Consider the following 20,038-nt stretch of genomic DNA (forward strand, 5'->3'; position numbering starts at 1 on the left):
TGTTTCTTGGGCTCATACAGTTATAGATATAGTCCTGAAGTTAATGAGGGAGGTTCAAAACTCCTCATTTTTCACATGAGAAAAGTGAGTGGTTAAATGACCTCAGAAGATCATGGATTTAGATCTTGGAATGGATCTTGATAGTCATTTAGTCCAACTCAAGTTTAGACATGAGGAAACCAAAGTTCAAAAGATTTGAAGTTTGCTAATTATGGCAAACATGGGATCTGAACTCAGGATTTTTGACTCCATTGTATGATCTTTCCCCACAAAGCGCCATGTCTCAATGCATCACCATAGATCAAATATCTTTCCCTAAGCTATTGTTTGTTTGTTTTTTTAAATCACATTTAAGCTTCCTTTAAAAGCCTTATGATGAAGAAATGATGTGTAGGTAGATTTAAGAAAAACCTGGAAAGACTTACATGAACTGATGCAAAGTGAAATGAACAGAACCAAGAGAACATTGTACACAGTAAGAGAAATACTGTGTGATGGTAAATTATCACAGATTTAAGTGTATTTCATGGTTAAGAGAAATTCTGGTTGATGTTCACAGATACCAAAAACAAGTAGGAAAATTAAACAAGTAAGAAAACCAAGAATTATGTGTCTTGGGTTCATATAATCATAGATACAGTCTGAAATGAATATGGGAGGTTCACTTTATTGTCTCTCAATACAAAAATGCAAACAGTTTATATTCATTTCCCAGTGTTCTTTCTTTGGGTGTAGCTGCTTCTGTCCATCATTGATCAATTGGAACTGAATTAGATGTTTTCCATTTCATTTAAATTACCGAATTTATTGACATAAAAGCTGGGCAAAGTAATTCCTAATTGTTACTCTAATTTTTTCATTAGTGGCAAGTTCTCCCTTTTCATTTTTAAGACTAACAATCTGATTTTCCTCTTTCCTTTTTTAAATCAGATTTACTAAGGGTTTATCTATTTTGTTGGTTTCTTCATAGAACCAACTCTTAGTTTTAATAATTAATTCAATAGTTTTTTTACTTTCAATTTTTATTAATCTTTCCTTTTATTTTTAGAATTTCAAGTTTAGTGTTTGACTGGGGAGTTTTAGTTTGTTCCTTTTCTAGCATTTTTAGTTGCAAGCCCAATTCATTAACCTTCTCTTTCTCTATTTTATGCAAGTAGGCCTCTAGAGATATAAAATTTCCCTTTATTACCACTTTGGCTGCGTCCCACACATTTTGGTATGATGTCTCATTATTGTCATTTTCTTGGATGAAATTATTATTTTGTTTGCCGTTTCACCCAATCATTCGTTACCATGATATTATGTAGTTTCCAATTATTTTTGGTCTATTTTTCTCTGGCTTTTAATTGAATGTAATTTTCATTGCATTATGGTCTGAAAAGGATGCATTTACTATTTCTGCCTTACTACATTTGAATTTGAGGTTTTTATGTCCTAATATATGGTCAATTTTTATATAGGTTCCATGAACTGCTGAGAAGAAAGTGTACTCCTTTCTGTCTCCATTTAATTTTCTCCAAAAAGCTATCATATCTAACTTTTCTAGTATTCTATTTACCTCTTTGACTTCTTTCTTATTTATTTTGTGGTTTGATTTATCTAATTCTGAGAGTACAAGGTTGAGATCTCCCATTATTATAGTTTTTCTTCTTGCAGCTCTCAATTTCTCTTTTAAGAATTTAGATGTTACAACACTTGATGCATATATGTTTAATATTGATATTGCTTCATTATCTAGGCTACCCTTTAGCCAGATATAGTGCCCTTCCTTATCTCTTTTAATTAGATCAATTTTTACTTTTGGTTGATCTGAGATCAGGATGGCTACCCCTGCTTTTTTGACGTCACCTGAAACATAGTAGGTTCTGCTCTCTAACCCTAACCCTAACCCTAACCCTAAATGCGCCTCCCGACTCTGTATGTATCTCCCTGCTTCAAATGTGTTTCCTGTAAACAACATATTGTAGGATTCTGGCTTTTAATCTAGTCTGCTAATCGCTTTTCTTCTTTATGGGGGAGTTTACCCCATTCACATTTATGGTTAAAATTACCAATTCTGTATTACTTGCCATCTTGTTAACCCCTGCTTATGCTTTTCTCCTTTCCTTCTCCCTTAGCCCCCTCTCCAGTATTAAATTTGTGAGCACCACTTGCTTCTCACAGCCCTCCCTTTTTAGTTTCCCTCCCTCCACTTTAGAGTTCCTCCCCCATCTTACCCTTTTCCTCACAGTTTCTGTATTCCCTTCTGCTTAGCTTACTCCTTCTCTTTTCACTTTTCCCCTCCCACTTCAAGGAGGTGGGAGAAGTTTCACCATAAATCGAACATGTCTAATATTTTTCTCTTTAAGCCAACGCTGATGGCAGTAAGATACACACTATGTTCATTCTCCTCCATTCTTTCTCTCAGATATAATAGGTTTTCTTTAGCTCTTTGTGAGATGTAGTACCCCCATTTACCCTTTTCTGGGTACAATTTCCTTTCCACCCTCTAGTTTCTAGAATTCTAGTTTCTAGAATACTTGTGTTCTTTATATATCTTTATAGCAGAAATATAGTTCCCAAGATTTATTTTTACCTTTTTAGGTTTCTCTTGAGTTCTATATTTGTAGATCAAACTTTTTGTTTAATTCCGTTTTTTTCATCAAAAATAGATGAAATCCACTTATTTCGTTAAATGTCCATCTTCTTCCCTGGAAAAAAATTGCTCTTTTTGGCTGGGTAAGTTATTTTTGGCTGCATACCAAGTTCCTTAGCCTTTCAGAATATCCTATTCCAGGCCCTTCGATGCTTTAATGTGGATGCTGCTAGATCCTGAGTAATCCTTATTGTGACTCCTCTATATTTGAACTGATTTTTTCTAGCAACTTGCAGTATTTTTTCCTTTGTCTGATAGTTCTGGAATTTGGCCACTATATTTCTTGGAGTTTTGATTTCAAGTAGGTGATTGATGAATTCTTTCAATGTCTATTTTACCCTCTGTTTCTATAACCTCCAGGCTGTTCTCTTTGATAATTTCTTGGAAAATAGTGTCCAGGCTCTTTTTTTCATCATATTTTTCAGGAAGTTCAATAATTTTCAGATTATCTCTTCTAGATCTGTTTTCCAGGTCTGTTGTTTTCCCAAGAAGGTATTTGATAGTTTTTCCATTGTTTCATTTTTTTTTTTTTTGGTTTTGCTTGACTGATAATGTGTTGATATCCCAATATAATTGGTTTTGTTAGTATTTCTATGCAATTTATTAAATGCATATTGTGAAGTCAAGTCATAATCTAACAGAAAAATCTGTTGAAAAAAGGTCTGTGGATTTCAGCAGACCACTGAGAAACCCACAGTACAAAACAAGTTAAGAATCCTTGTTCTATAGTGTTATTGGCCTTAAGGAGGAATTAAGAATTTTGGAAAGCCTAATGTAAGAAGAAGCCAACCAAATTTACACATCCTGCATCTCGAGGTAAATAAAAAGATTTTTAAAGAAGAGAACGATCTCTACCCCCCTGCTATTTTCATAATTGCTCTGTTAGCAACAACAGTTTTGAAAGCCAGGGATCTATGACATTTTCTGATAATTTATGTTTTATTTTATTGGAAGGAGCACGCAATATTTAGCACATGAAAGAACAATTTTTATTCTGATTCAAAAGGATTGGGGGTGGAGAGGGGAATGATTGACTACCTGGACCATCAGTTGGCAAATAACCTCAAAAAGGTGGTATTTGTTAGCATTATGAAAAACTGCTGAGGGACAAGAAGGTGTAGTTAATACTCAGATCAGTTCTCAGGAAATGCTTCAAGATTCTACTGTTCCATTGTGTTTTGCATCAATTATAACATAAAAGGACCTAACATTAAAGAAAAAAAAAAAAACATAACAAGAACCACTTGTTACTTTTGCTGACTTTGTGCTCCTGAGTAAGTCCCTTAACATTTCAATGCTCTAGTTAGCTTTTGAAGGTAATTAAGTTGCAAAGTGCTGACTAACTCTGGTGGAGGGAGCTTCTTAATTTAGAAGATTCTTGTAACAATGAAATAAAATTGCTCTATGATGTCAACTGGAAATGCTAGCACTGGCCGCCCATTCAAATAGACATATAGTCAATTGCATTGACTTGGCTCAAAGATTGGTAAAAAAGATGTCAACACCTGACCTTCTGAATCCTGATAATGAAGGAGGTACAGCTTCTAGGAGAAATACAGCAGTAATCCTGAGTTTCTCTGACTTTAGAGTCCTGTTGTTCTAACAATCTGTCTGTCAATGATTCTAAAGTCTTTTGGCTTTAAGATAGTCCTACAAACATTGCTGACTGTTAGATAGATAATCTGCTAATCAGTGATAACCAAGGCGTGAGGCAATAGTGAATAGACTACTCCTCAGTTCATAAAATTAGCATATCAGTGACATGAAGAACTGTATCTCTCTGTCTTTTCCTATAAATTTGTCTTCTTGCTCCTGGTTCTTTGCTAAATCTTTTTGGAACTTGGCCAGCTTCAATTGGCATTACAATTACAATAAACTTTGCCCTTTGACTTGGAGATGGAGTCAAGCCTGAAAATTCTTTTGAGACACCTCATGACACCTGTCTGCAACCCCAATCTTTTGGGGTCTCTTTCTGAACCTCAACAGTATTATAAATGATGAAGTGAATAGTATTGTAGTAATATAACATTTTTTCAAATAATTTATAAATTTCTTTTTTTCTTTCTATCCTCTTGTTTTTCTCTGTTGTATTATATCACTGTACAGGAGCCAGTGTTTGAGTGTATGGCTTACTTGGTTCCTGAAGAGATAGATAGCCTATTGTTAAAGACCATGGTACAGAGAGGATATTGCAGGTATTGAAGACCCACAAACAATGAGTAGAAAGCCTACATCTTTCAAGGACTATTAAAATATAGATGTTCTAATGCCCAATCCTACAAAGTTCTTTCTTCTGTTTTCTCTCTTTCCATCATAGGTATCTCTTCACACTAGGGAATCCTTGCTACGACTTTTAAGGCTCATGCTGAAGCTATTTATCTCATCACCATCTTCCCTCTATTACTAGCTTTATTACTTGGTCTCTTCTGTCATTTTCTGTCATATTCCCCAGGTGTCTCAGCATTCCCCTGAAAAAGCTGACCTTTGGGGGAAATCACCAGCCAAACATTTCCTCCCACTGTGAAAACATCTATCCTAATGGGATGTGAGGTCAGGAATAATGGCTGCTGAACAGCAGCAGGGCAGCTTCAGGGAAAAGGAGAGATTATTACCTTTGTAGTGATAACAGACCCTTTCCTAAGTTAAAGACTGGTGACAAAGGAGTGAACAATCTAACTGATGATCAAGGAGGACTTTGAACTGTGACATAAAGAAACACAGAGGACTTACTGCTGAGCTTAACTAACATATCTAGGCAGAATAAGAGAGCTCCATCCGAGTGGCTCAGCTTCATTTTACCTTGGCAACTCAGCTACTAGCACCCTCCCCTTCAAATACACAGTCAGGAAGGCTTCACCCAGGAAGATCTGAGTTCAAATCTAACCTTAGATATTTCCTACCTCAAGTGACCTCAGGAAAGTTATTTAGCCTAATTTCCTGGCTACCTCAGGAGAATATCCAGGCCCTGAGATGCATTAATACCTGGAACATTTGAATATACTGTGAATGCTGGATTAATAATCATTAAACCCTAAACAATGCTCTAAAAAGGTTATAAAGTATTTTCCTCAAAGCAGTTCTGTCAGGTAAGGCAATAAAAATATTATTCTCATTTTATAGATGAAAAAAATGAGATCCACAAAAAGATTAAATGACTTGCCCAGGGTAATAATTGCCAGGGCCAGGATTAAGATCCAGGTCTTCTAACTACAGCTGAATACTACCTTATTAGAGGGTTCAGACAAAGTACAGAAACAAAATGCACATGACAGATGATAGGATGGCAGATTTCATGAGAGCTGTTTGTTATCAGCAAAGGATACTACAACAGGCAGGGGACTTTGGTATAAAATTATCTAAGAATACAGATAATTCACCACCAAGCTGCTAACTCACCTCCTTCAACCTCCTCAGCCTCTCCTCTCTATCTAGAGGGCTGTCAGATGGAGTACCAAACTCCTCCCAACACTTTCATTTAGAGAGGGCAAAAGCTGGACTCAGCATCTGCTGAGTTTCAACTCCATTGAACAAGAGGTTCCTTGTTGTCTCCCCACCTCCACTTTCTTGTTTCCTTTTTGTGTTGTCTTCCCCTTTAGATTGTAAACTCATTTTAAAGCAAAAGCTGCCTTTCTTTTTAAATAATTGTATCCCCAGCACTCAGCACAGTGCTTGGCATATCTTTGGTGTTTAATAAATGTTTAATATATTTATTAGATTGCAGTAAGAACTTGAAGTCAATTTAGAAATATTAAGGTAAAGAAAGTATAGCATTCGTGTCACTACTGATTTCAAATAGTGTTAGGTCCTTTTGGGGTACTCTATGGAAAGCAAATTTATGAGAATATTATATTTTTTCCAGACCCATCATTTTAACCACATAGAGAACTAATATTTTAAAGAAAAACTCCTTCCCTGATACAGATCTGTATAGAGAAGCTAAGTCACTTGATAGAAATAACAGGCATCAGAGCAAGATAGAAACTCAGGTCTTCTTAGCTCCAGAGCCTACTTGAAATCTATTATGCTATATTACTTCTCATTTGATTTCATATACTGAAGATTATTTGACTTAGGTTCAATGCAATCTATTTTTCAAATTTCTGAATTTGCATTTGATACGATACCTGTCCTGTGTATGCAAACTCCAGAGCTTGCTTTAAACCAAGGCTAGTCACACCATGTAAATTCACTTCATCAGCTCCACTTTCCACCATACAAAGACTGAACATTGCCTGAGAGGAAAAAAGAAAAAGCAAAAGAGAGTTATAATATTCAAAATGGTGGGAAGGGAGGCAAGGTGAAATAAATACATGGGGAAAACAGTATGATAGAAGTACTTGATGCATTGCCAAAGCTAAGAGAACAACAACAGGTTTAGAGCTATAAGAAACCTCTCATTTTCAGCTAAAGAAACTGGGTGTCTTGCCCAGAAATGTAGAACCAAATTTGAACCCAAATCTTTTGGCTCTACATTTAACACTTTTGATTCTATCATACTGTCTCTACAAAGAAAGCATACATTATTTGTACAATTTATAAGTATTATTTAGATACATATGCAGATGAGGCATCATGATCTAACCAAAAAATGGCTGTCTTCCAAGCTAGAACATGTTTTATCTTTGATACATACTAGCTATGTTACCCTGAACAAGTAAATCACTTAATTTTAAGTACAAAGACTGAATTAACAGAATGGGTTTTCTTACCAAGGAGTTCCTTATATCAAGGAAATCACTAGATCTTATCCCTCTCCCTCCCTTTCTCTCCTTCTTCATCCTCTCGCTTTCTCTCTCATTTTAAAGTTACATTTTATTTTTATAAATAACTTTGTTCTCATTGTTCATAGGCTTGAGATTACAGTTTGTATGACTAGTAGATGGCCCAGAAAGATTTTGTATTTCATAGACTAGAATGTTACAGTTTTGTCATAAGAAAGGTAAAGGATTTCCCTGAAAACTATGGAGTCAATTTAATTTTTATGAATGATTTCTTTTTCTCTCTCAAGCAAAATCCTAATACCTGAACTTGGAACTCAGAGTTCCAAGGTTCTAAGAAGAATGAATTGATTAAAAACATGGTATCTCTCAGGATTTAAGTGCCTATTCTGGCAAAACTTTCCCAACTTTAAAGTGACAGTCTATCTATGATAGATAGATAGACAGACAGACAGACAGATAGATAGAGGACACAGCCAGGCTAGGGGAGATAGCATGTGTATGCTGAACAATGGGGATAAAAATATAAGGCAGCCCCTGATATATAGGAATTAATAGTCTAAAAGGGAGAAATGTGCAAAAACTATGTGCAAATAAGTTTAGGATGGGATTAATTGGAAATGTACATAAAGAAGGCACTAGAATTAAGGGTGATGGGGAAAGGCCTCCTATTGAAGGTAGGACTTCAGCTGGCATCTGATGACCAGGGAAGGAAGAAGGCAAAAATGAGGAGAGAACCTTCCAAGTACAGGGGACAACCAGTAAAAATACTTCAAGTTAGACATTGTCTGGTTTGAGAAACAGCACGGAGGCCAGTTGCACTGTATAACTGGATACATGTGAGGAGTAAGAAGAATGGAAAGTTGGAGGAAGAGAGGGCAGGTAATGAAAAAATCTGAACACCCAACAAAAGGGTTGTTTTTTTTTGTGGGGGTGTTGGAAAAAATATAGTTTATTCTACATCTTGAGTCTATCAATTTTCTGAAAAGGGATGAGTAGGATGCTACATCATTATTCCTTTTTAAAAATTCAATACTATTATATTTTTCCAAATACATGTAAAATACTTTTTAATATTCATTTTTGTAAGAATTTGAGTTCATATTATTGTTCTGTAAGAAATGACCAACAGGATGATTTCAGAAAGGCCTGGAGAGACTTACACGAACTGATGCTGAGTGAAATAAGCAGGACCAGGAGATCATTATATACTTCAACAACAATACTATATGATGACCAATTCTGATGGACTTGGCCATCCTCAGCAATGAGATCAACCAAATCAGTTCCAATGGAGCAGTAATGCACTGAACCAGCTACGCCCAGCGAAAGAACTCTGGGAAATGACTAAAAACCATTACATTGAATTCCCAATCCCTATATTTTTGCCCACCTGCATTTTTGATTTCCTTCACAGGCTAATTGTACAATATTTCAGAGTCTGATTCTTTTTGTACAGCAAAATAACGGTTTGGTCATGTATACTTATTGTGTATCTAATTTATATTTTAATATATTTAACATCTACTGGTCATCCTGCCATCTGGGGAAGGGGGTGGGGGGAAAGAGGGGAAAAACTGGAACAAGCAATTGTCAATGCTGTGAAGTTACCCGTACATATAACCTGTAAATAAAAGGCTATTAAATAAAAAAAAAAAAAGAATTTGAGTTCCAATTTTTTTCTCCCTCCCTCTCTCCCTTACTTCTCCCTTCTCCAAGACAGCAAGCAATTTTATATAGGTTATATATGTACAATCATTTAAAATATATTTCCATATTAGTAATGTTGAGAAAGAAAAACCAGAACAAAAGGGAAACATGATGAAGTAAAACAAAGGAAACAACAACAACAACAACAAAGGAAAAAACAGTGTGCTTTGCTCTGCATTCAATCTCTGTAGTACTCTCTGGATGCAGATGGTATTTTCTATCCCAAGTCTATTGAAATTGTCTCAGATCAATGTATTGCTGAAAAGAGCCATATCTATCATAGTTGATCATCGCATAATCTTGCTCAAACAAAAGATTTAATACCTGACGGCTTGGAGAAAGTCACTTATAACAGAGTAGTTATAAAGTAATTTAGAAAAGCAAGGCATTAGAAACTGAAAGGATGAAGAAAGGTTTAATTTAAATTAGAGAGTCTAAGAAACCAAGGGAAAGGAATAGTGACTTCCTGATGACAATTAATACAAAGAAATAAAGGTAGGAAAAGAAATGCCATGTATGAAAAATGATAAGAAGGTCAGTTCCACTGGAGTAGGTGAGAAAAGGAAATATGTGTAGTAAGGCTGGGAAGGTAACTTGGGGCCAAATTGTATATGGCTTTAAAAAACAAAGGACTGTGAATTTTATCCTAAAGGTTAAGGAGAACTCTTAGGGTTTATTAAGCAGAGAAGTGACAAGATCAGATCTGTAGGAAAATCATTTTGGTAACTGAAAAATGGGTGCAGAATGAAGTTCTTGCTCAAGAACAAATAAGATTTAGGAAAACCAAATTGCAGTTTGGTAAAAAAAATATTAATTTAGACTTGCATCTATATTATCTATCTATCTATATCTACCACAATAAGATCCAATGAACAAGACCTCAATGAACATTATTTTTTAAAAGTAGCAAAGAGTGAAGTAATTTTTACAACATTATTTAGAGGGTTGGGGGGTAAATTCTTAACCAAAAAAAGTCTAGAAGTAATCATAAGGGCCCAACTTCAATTACATAAGATTAAAAAGCACAAACAAACTAAATGCAAGTAGAAAAAGAGATAATGTTACAGGGAATCCTGAAATCAAATATATGTCATAGAAACTTGGTATGCAAGCTGCATAAGAAATTGACAAAGATAAATCAAGATTAAGAGCCTCAATCACTTACTGATATAAGCAACTAATTTACAAAAATGATGATGTACATATTCAACCATAAGATCAAATGCTCCAAATCAATAATAAGAAAAATATAAATTAAAACATGCTTCACCTGATACCTAACAAATTTTCAAAGATGATAAAAGATGGAAAGGAAATGTTCATGTGATTAAATAGAGGAAAACAAAAAGATTAATATACTACTGGTGGAGTTAAGAATTGATCTATGTTAGAAAACAATTTGGAATTATACAAGAGAAATTATTAAATTAAATAGTTCATAAGCCTTAATCTGGGTCTATAAAATGGTATGAAATAAAAAGAAAAAAATTTAATATACAAGAAAATATTAATATTCCTTATTCCCTAAAAATCCATATTCATTATTCTAAAAGAGAGATCAAAAGAGTATAAAACAAAAAGAAGTCTATTCCATTTGAAAATATCTATTAACAAAACTCTATGGAAGCAAAAATACTCTGAACACAAAATGGGTGCCCAATAACTGGGAATAGGCAATAACAAATTCTCCTATCCTTAAAGATACCTTGTAGCATATACTGTCATAATAACCAAGGTATAGATTTAGAGCTGAAAGGAACTATAAAGGATATCTTGTCTAATTCTCTCATTTGAAAAAACTGAGATAGAAAGAAGTTAACTGACTTGGTTCAAAGTCATAGAGAATAAGAACAATTATTTAAATGTGGATATAATGAAAAATTCACAATCTTCTACTATGCCATACTGCTTCTTTGATTGCGTTTTACTTAAATGATTTTTTTTCCAACAAGGGAAGAGCCAGTGGAAAGTGGGAATACTAAGAAATGACTAATAATAAGACAAAACTTTTTTTAATCCCCTCTGCTCATTTATACAATTAAATTGATATGGAACCATTATTTTTGGAAATCTATTTTTCATAGTTTTTTTTTGTTTTTTTGTTTTTGCTAAACAAATTAAAACCAGCAACTTTCCTTTCAAAATGGTTTAAACTTGATGTTTCCTGAGAAATAAAACAGCCATCTATTTTACCTACAGGGAAATTAGAACCCAGTAAATCAACAGTGGATTATCATTATTAAACAAAAATTATGTATTGGTTCTGAATACTGCACTAGACTTAATAGAATCAAAAGGCTTGCCCAGAGCTTTAAGTTAGTATCAAATAACAGAAGAAAGGTATACATGCTAAAAATAATTTAATAGATACAACAATTATATTTCTGTCTTTATAGAGACAGTTATCAACACTTAGTAGGAAAGGAACTGTGAAAAGTTCCCAACTCCCCACCCTCTACTCACATGGTCCTCCTTATGACCAATAGTATATATTTGCAAAATAACTGCTATTACTGTTTGATATAGCTAGAGTGATAAATAGCATGCTTTGATTTGCATTCAGTTTCCATAGTTCTCTCTCTGGAAGAAGATATTATTTCCCATCCCAAGTCTATTGTGATTGTCTTGGATCAATGTATTTCTGAGAAGAGCTAAGTCTATCATAGTACATCATCACATAATCTTGGTGTTACTTACTGTATACAATGTTCTCCTGGTTTTGCTCAATTCACTCAGTATCAGTTCATGTAAGTCTTTCCAGGCTTTTCTGAAATCAGCCTTCTCATCATTTCTTATAGAATAATAATATTCCATTACATTTATACATCACTCAATTTCCAGTTCTTTGCCACCACAAAAATAGCTGCTCCAGACATTTTTGCACATACGTATACAGACCTGGCCATGACATTGCTGAATCAAAAGGTTTGCCAATTGTTCTGCAGAATAGTTGGATCAATTCACAACTCCATCAACAATGCATTAGTGTTTTAGTTTTCCAATCCTCTTTAACATTTACTGTTATCTTTTCCAAACAGGAGTTTTAAAAGGAAGTATTCCAATGTAACTAAAGTCTTATTACCAGTCCATGGTTCCAGATGAGTAATAATTACAGAAGTGGAAATTAAAGCGACTCTGAGGTTCAACTTATGAAATAAGCAAAGCTGGGTGAGAAAAAGGAAAAATAGGAAATGTTGAAGTGCAGCAGGAAAAAAAAAGCAGACTGATGCTTGACTGGTAGCGTTCTGAATTGGTGGAATCATTCTGAAAATCAATTTGGAACTTTAAAAGAAAAGTCCCCAAAGTCATTCATCTGTGTACTGCTAGGCCTATAAACCAAAGAGTTCAATGAAAAAGGAAAAGAAACATATGTACAAAAATATTAATGGTAGATCTTTTCATTATAGTAAAAAATGAGAAACTAAAGGGGTGCCCATCAGTTGGGAAGCAAATGAACAAATTATCGACTATAAATGTAATGAAATTTGATTATACCAATAAGAAATGATAAAAATGAAAGATCTGGGAAGACTTAATAAATTAATACTGAGTGAAGTGAGTAGGAGAACAATTTATATTGTAACAAAAGTGTAAAAAATATTTCAAAAGACCTTTCTTATCAATGTAATGATCAATCATGAATATAGAAGACTAATGATGAGTCATCCTACCTTGCTCCATACAGGGAGGCTAAAGGTACACAATGAAATATGCATATTTTTTAGAAATGATCAATACAGTTGTTTGTTTTGCTTGTCCATGCATATTTGTTACAAGGATTTTGGTTTCCTCTAAAAAAAAATAGGAAAAGGGATAAAGGAGAAAGAGAAAAAAATAAAATTTATAAAATTTTTCTAATTTAAAAAGCTCTGGCCCATATGGAGATTGAATTCTTATTAACAGTACTATATAGGCATATGTGTAACCAGACATCTTTGGCTCATCAAAGGCAGAAATTCCAATTTATCTGCATAGAATTATAGGATATTAGAACTAGAAGGTTCTTGAGTTCATATTTCAGAAAAACTGATTAAAGAAGCTGGGGATGTGTAACCTGTAGGAAAGAAGACTAGGCATGGGGCAGGAAAGCAGAAGGTGGAATAGCAGATTGTGTTAGCAATTCAAGGCTCTCAGATGAAAACAAAATATAACCTCATTTTGTCCTGGGAGGGCAGAGCTAAAAATGGTGGGTAAGTGTTGTAAAGGAGTAAATTAAAGACAGAGGATAAAGAAATACTTTAACCATGAAAGCTTTCTAAAAGTAGAAAAGACTGCCTATAGAGCTAATGGTTTCTTAAATAAAAGTTGGATGATCATTTGTTGGATAAACTGTAGAAAGAATTCTCAATCAGGTATGGATTGGACTAAGTAGTCTCTGAGGACTCTTCACCATCTGAGATTCTGTAATTCAAAGAATCAACTTGCTCAATGGCACTGTTAGTGGTAGAAATGGGACTAGAACTCTTGTGCATTAATCATTACATGTTACTATGCTTTTATACTTTTCTCCTGATTGCATCTGAGACAAGATGAAGCATCCCGTACATAATATATTCTTACTCTAAGTAACATAATGAAATAGATTTGTACTTCTGCTTTGTGAAAAAGGCACATGAACTGAAAGGTTCTAAATTAATAAAAGACAAAGAATAATTATGAAAGGGTTAGATAGTCATTAAAATGAACCAAACATATTACCCAGTGTTAACAATCTAGAGCTTTTTGTATCAGTTGCCAATTCAAAAAATTAAATCTTTTGTGTGAGTGAGACAATTGTTCGTAAAATTATGGGAAGTTGTAACTTTAAATCCACTTAGAAGGAAGTATTCTTTTTTTGTGGAGGGGCGGCTGTGAGTCTCTTCCAAACCATGTTTAGAAAGGTAATAACGTATCACCTCTAGAGATTAAATCCTATTATAACAAATCCAAAACAATGAAAAACTATGCAATAAAAACTTTTTAAAGTCCTTGATAATGGTTCCTTCATTTCATAAATAATTTAATCAAATGCTAACCTAACAAAAAGAATAAGGATGTCCATGGAAGAATCCATCTGCAGTTAGATTTGTCAAATTTCTCAAATTCCTCTCTCCCAAAGCCAGGGTGGCAGATGACAGACAACCTAGTTGAACTCTCAACATTCCCCTCCAAACAATTTTAAAATAACACCTCAAATCAAATTTTGGAGTGGCAAAGCCAACAAAAATTCAGGATGAGGCCTAAGAAAATTTAGGAGATCAGCAAGAGAAATTTTTGACACCAGAATGGAAAGCGATCCAGAGTCATCACATATGGCAATCCTGGCTATGGCAGCAGCAACTTTGGGAATTCTCAGTACACAGACTATAAGTAAATCGAATGATTGGTCAGAAAGTGATTACAGGAAATCCTCTGCTGGGCAATGCAGGCAACTTTATTCCACATATGTAATTATGGGCTACAGTCCTAAAACAGAGAGGAGCTGATAGGGTTGGTCACAAAGTTGCAGGGGCCCCGGTCACAATTCCAAGGCAAAGCATGGCTGCAAGGGACCAGGGTCCATTCCTGGGTCAAGACCAGAATATAGATGACCTTTTCCATTAAAAGACTGAGGGACTTAGAATATGATATTCCAGAAAGTGATGGAGCTAGGAATATAACCAAGAATCATCTCCCCAGCAAAACTGAATATAATATTTCAAAAGGAAAAAATATTTAATATAAAAGAGAACTTTCAAACATCCCTGATGAAAAGACCAGAGCTGAATAGAAAATCTGACATTCAAACACAAGACCCAAGAGAAGCATAAGAGTAATTATAATAGTGTCAATAAAATTAAACTATTTTTCTTTATAAGAAAGATGACATATGTAACTCTTAAGAACTTTATTTTTAGGGCAGTCAAAACAAATTATACAGGCAGGGAGTATGGATATAAATTGATTATTTTGCAATGATTTACAAAAGAAAAAAAGTATGAGAAATAGAGATGCTCTGGGAGAAAGGGGAAGGAGCAGATAGAATGGGAAATTTTTTCTCACATAAAAGAGGCATACAAGGAAGATTTTTTATACTGGAGGAGGTAAGTGGGAGGAAGTCAGGTAATTCTTGAACCTCTTCTCATCACAACTTGTTCAAAGAGGGAAGAATATAAATATATACTCAGATGTGTACAGAAATGTAATGTACCAGGTAGGAAAATAGGAGGAAGGGAATAAACAAAGGTGAGGGAAGATGATAAAAGGGAGGCAGTGGTTAGAAGCAAAATGGACTTTAGAGGACAAACAATTTTTAAAAAGAGAGAGAGAAAAAAAGAAAATAAGATTGAAAGGAAAACATTAGTCATAACTGGAAAATGGAAGTGGATAGTAACAAAGAATTAGAAACCAGAAAGTAGCTTAACAAATTGTGGCATCAGATTGTGATGGACTACTAATGTGCTGTGGAAATGATGAGGGGAATATGGTTTCAGAAAAACATAACAAGATTTAAATGAACTGCTGCAAAATAAAGTTAGAAGAACAAGGAGACTACTGTGCACAGTAACAGATCTGGGTACTCTGATCAATACAAAGACCAAGACAATTCCAAATAACCTATGATGAAAAAAAGTTATCTACTTCCAGAAATAAAACTAATAAACTCTGAATAAAAACTGAAGTATAATTTTTCTCACTTTCTTTCTTTTTTTTTTTAATGGTTAAGATGGAAATGTTTTATGTGATTTCACATGTATAATTTATATTATATTGATTGCTTTCTCAGTGGGTATGAGGGAAGGAGAGAATTTGGAACTCAAAATTTAGAAAAAAAAGAACATTAAATAAGTAAGATATTTTAAAAATTTAAACACAAATTTTTAAAAATTCCTCTCTAGCAGATTACTGGAAAAGTATGAACAAGAGGCTTATAAATGACATCTCTACATCTGTGCTCTATTCTACTGATAATACCCTGTATTACAAGTACAATACTAGACTCATTTAACCTGAGTAACATGTCTCATCACATCAATTAATATCTGACCTCCTAAGCCAAAGCTCCTTTCCTTGAATATCATAACCTTATATGTGTTGTTTACCTCTATTAAAAGATAAATTTTTGAGGTCAGGGGCTGTTTCTTTTTATATTTGTATTTTTGTATATTTGGCCCAGAAGTATGAGTAGTAGGCACAATGATATAGAGTAGAATAATAATAAACAATTATTATTTATTCATTCATTAACTTAAGCCTCAACTTTTTCACCTGAAAAATGGAAATAATAATAATTGCACTATTTAAAGGATACAATTATGTTACCAGAATAGAAGGCACTTTGTAAATTATAATGTACTATATAAATATGAACATTTAAATTATTTTATTAGAGGCATCACCTTCCTTAGGTGATTCTCATTCACAGTAAGCCTGCTTTGAGAGCGCGCACGCGCGCACGCACACACACACACACACACACACACACACAGAGTAAATTGTGAACCAGAGCAGATGGAGGGATACTAAGTGAGACAGCTACACGGTAAAGTATCCTCAAATCACCAGCAAATATTGAAAAGTCAAGATATCAAGAAAACAAATCCTGAAGGTCTAAGGAAAACAAAACACCCTTATAGATTACCATATCACAGTGATCCCTTGTACAGGAGAAAAAACACAAAAGACAACTGAGGATCTTTGTGTATTTGGAGTGATCATATGATAAGAATGAGATAATGATGAGAAGTCTGAATAATACATATTTACTTTCGAGATACTTAAAGAAAAGAAATCCTATAGTTCAGAGGATGTTCCTATCCTGGGTTACTTATATGTGTATATCTGTATGTGTACATGCACATGGGTATATAACTACATTTTTATGATTGGTTTCCTTTGTAACAGTGTATTTTATTTTAATTCACTAAATAAAATATTCTTTAAAAGTCTTCAACTAACTTCCGACAGAAAATGCTCATGGCAAAATTTCAAGAACTCCTACTATAGTGCAATGGGTAGCTATTTTATAGGTAATTTACAGGAGGAACATATGAACAATAACTGCATGAGAAAGTGTAGTGTGACCCAAATTACAATTTGCAATACTGAAGGAAGTCCTAACACCGATGAAATCATAGTTCCATGAACATATCAAGTATCAACCTCCATTTAAATCTACTGATTATAGACAAAAATTTGTCAGATTTCTTCACACAGAAGAGACCGCTCCTATAAGCACATTCAAACTCCAAATAATGCAGATTTGATTTCATGCCATCAGCACACCTTAAATCTATTATGCCATTGTTCAAAAATTCATTCTGTCTTAACATTAGACTGAATGAGAATCTACCTAAGTGGCATCCACATGCAAATCTACCATGAACTTCTTAATATTCATGTCTGGCTTTCTGCATGTTTTATATCACTAGTTCACTTCATTACAAATAAATAGTCCAGGCCCCACAGGAAATGTACTAGTCACCTATTTATTTGGCATGTGTAGGAAGTGATGGAATGGAAAATTCTAGGTGAAACTCATTTTAAGGTTTAATGAATTCTGTTTATGTAAAAACCCATTGTTGGGAGAAATCTCTTGTAGCTTACACTCTGTTGAAGTGTCATTAAAAATCTAAAGAATCAAAGGCCAAATTGAAAAAGTTACTTTCAGATATTAGAGTTCTTTTGCTTGGTAACACTAGAAAGAAATGAGAGTTATTTTCCATTTCCTTTTTATTATTATAGATGGTTAAGCTTGAAATAATACTCATTCACCCAAAACCACTTTTATCTTATGCTTGATCATGCGCCCAAGCCGTAATTACATTTGGCATATTATAGAGAATGGTGACCAGCTGTTTTCCATTTCCCCTTACAAATAGAAGAAGAATGAATTGGGCTTAAACTGCACAAGGAATTATCTGGGTTAATTAAGCAGAAGAACTTTCTGAGAGCAAAGGTTATTAAGAAATGGAGAAGGTTACCAAGGGAGATGACTACATCTGCTTTTCTGAAAGTCTTTCAGAAACAGTACAAAATGGTCTGTTACTGATCCCCCATCAATAAAGAGACTTGAGATATATTGGTTGATTTTAAAGCTTTATGTGGGCTTCTCTCTGCTGGTGTCCCCCACTCCACCCTCAAATCCCCATTTTTACCCTCACCTCAGGAACTTGTGTCATCACAAATTTGCATGTCCTCCCTCACCTTGTGCATTCAAACAGTCACCTCAAAACTTTGAGGATAATGGAAAATATCTCCTTCACTAAAAAGCTGGACATACCTATTAAAGTGACACTTCCTTGAAATCAAGGGCAGGGATTAACCATTGTTATTTCTGGCAATGAGTTTTCTACATTGTACACCACAAGGAAAGACATGTTATAACTTTAGTGATGTGTTACATTTTTGAAAGAACACATTTAGGTTTCTTAAAAAAAAAAAAGAGAGAGAGAGAAATATATTAAAGGTCATTTACTTCACATCCTGAGATTCACACATTTGGAATTTTGCTTCAACAGGAAAGACCTTGACCTTAGAAGATATCAAGAAGAGAAAATAATTACTGGAGTTTGTGTCACAACCTGATACCAGAGTGCTGTCTGAGTTCATGAAGTTCAAGTGACCACACATTCCAATACCCTGATGCTATTTCTTAGTGAAATGTTATGGGCCTCTTCTTGTGGACTGTAAGAGCTGTGGAAATGAAAAGGACAGGAAGGAGAGAGGGAAGAAGGGAGGGAGGGAAAGTGGCAGGGAGAAGGGAGGGAGAGAGGGAAGGAGGAAGAGAAAAAGGAAGAGAGGAAGGGAGGAAGGGAGGGAGAAAGACAGGGAGGGAGATTGAAAGGAAGGGAGGAAGAAGGGGAGAGGAGAGGAAAGAAGGGAGGGATGGAGACAGAAAGGAAGAAAGGGAAGGATGGAGGGAGGAGAAAAGGAGAAAGGAAAAAGGAAGAAAGGAAGAGGAAGAAGGAAGAAAGGGAAAGAGGAAGAAAAGAAGGAAGGAAAGAAGGTAAGAAGGAAAGAAGGAAGGAAGGGAAGGAGGAATGGTAGAAGGGAGGGTAGAAGGGGAAGGAAATAGGGAGGGTAGAAGGGGAAGGAGGAAGAAAGGGAGAAAGAAAGAAAGGAAGGGAAAGGGAAGAAAGAAGGAAGGAAGGGAGGAAGGAAAGAAGGGAGGATCAAGTGCTCAAGAAAAGGATTGAAGTTTGCTTTACTTATTTGGAAGTCTGGAAAAAGTAGCTAATTATGGGAGCACACAGGGGAAGACTCACTGGCAATAGGTCATTATATCAGAGGGATTAATACAGGAATTAATATCTAATATTATCTAACATGGTACTCAACATTCCTCAGATGATTAACATTAATATGGATCCTGGAGCTTCATATATTAAAACAAAGAGAATGCAAATTACAGAAAAGTGGCCAAAGGCATTGTAAGCTTCTTGAAGCAATGAACCATGTCTTTTTAATCTTGTTCTTTCCTTCTGAGCATAACATAGTGCCCTGTTCTGTATTCAGTCATTCATTTTTACACAAAATTTCATCTTTTTCATGATAGCATATGGTACTGTCAAATAAATAAAACTGTTTAACAAAGAGGAAAATATTGAAACTGAAGCATGTAGTCATACCATTAAGAGTTCCATACTAAGAACTTGTTTTTTCACTGAAAAATTTGTCTTAAGCTTAGAGTCTTGTTCCCTATTCCTAAAAGATTTTCATATATAGTATTATAAGCATGAACAGATAATTTGGGAGTAAAAGTGAATAATCATATAAAACAAGAGCTAATCAACTATACAGAAGGTTAAAATATACTTCACTCTAACATCAGTGGAATTTAATAATAGTTGTATTTAGTGACAATGTTAGATCTAAGTTACTATTAACTACATTAAAGAATTAGATTAAGAAAACATTGGAAAAGCTTAAATGGATAGAATTTTTATTTTATGTTTTAGCTTGGCAATCATAAGGCAATCAAGAATGATCTTTGAAATTCAATATTGTTATTTAA

At 34.4% G+C, this 20,038-nt stretch overlaps 1 protein-coding gene across 2 annotated transcripts in view; it reads right to left on the bottom strand.

Annotated features, from left to right (window-relative positions):
• The window catches only part of KLHL32 (kelch like family member 32), a 213,110-nt gene that overhangs the window by 150,262 nt on the left and 42,810 nt on the right, over window positions 1–20,038 (bottom strand). For both annotated transcript variants that reach the window (XR_004233644.1, XM_031964500.1), the window contains exon 3: window positions 6,760–6,867. Coding sequence is in view for 1 of the 2 variants with exons in the window: in XM_031964500.1 (XP_031820360.1) it covers window positions 6,760–6,867 (108 nt within the window). In the remaining variant the exon portion in view is untranslated. The remainder of the gene's footprint in view (window positions 1–6,759; window positions 6,868–20,038) is intronic.

This window comes from Sarcophilus harrisii, chromosome 4 (assembly GCF_902635505.1).
Source record: "Sarcophilus harrisii chromosome 4, mSarHar1.11, whole genome shotgun sequence".
Classification (NCBI taxonomy): Eukaryota; Metazoa; Chordata; class Mammalia; order Dasyuromorphia; family Dasyuridae; genus Sarcophilus; species Sarcophilus harrisii.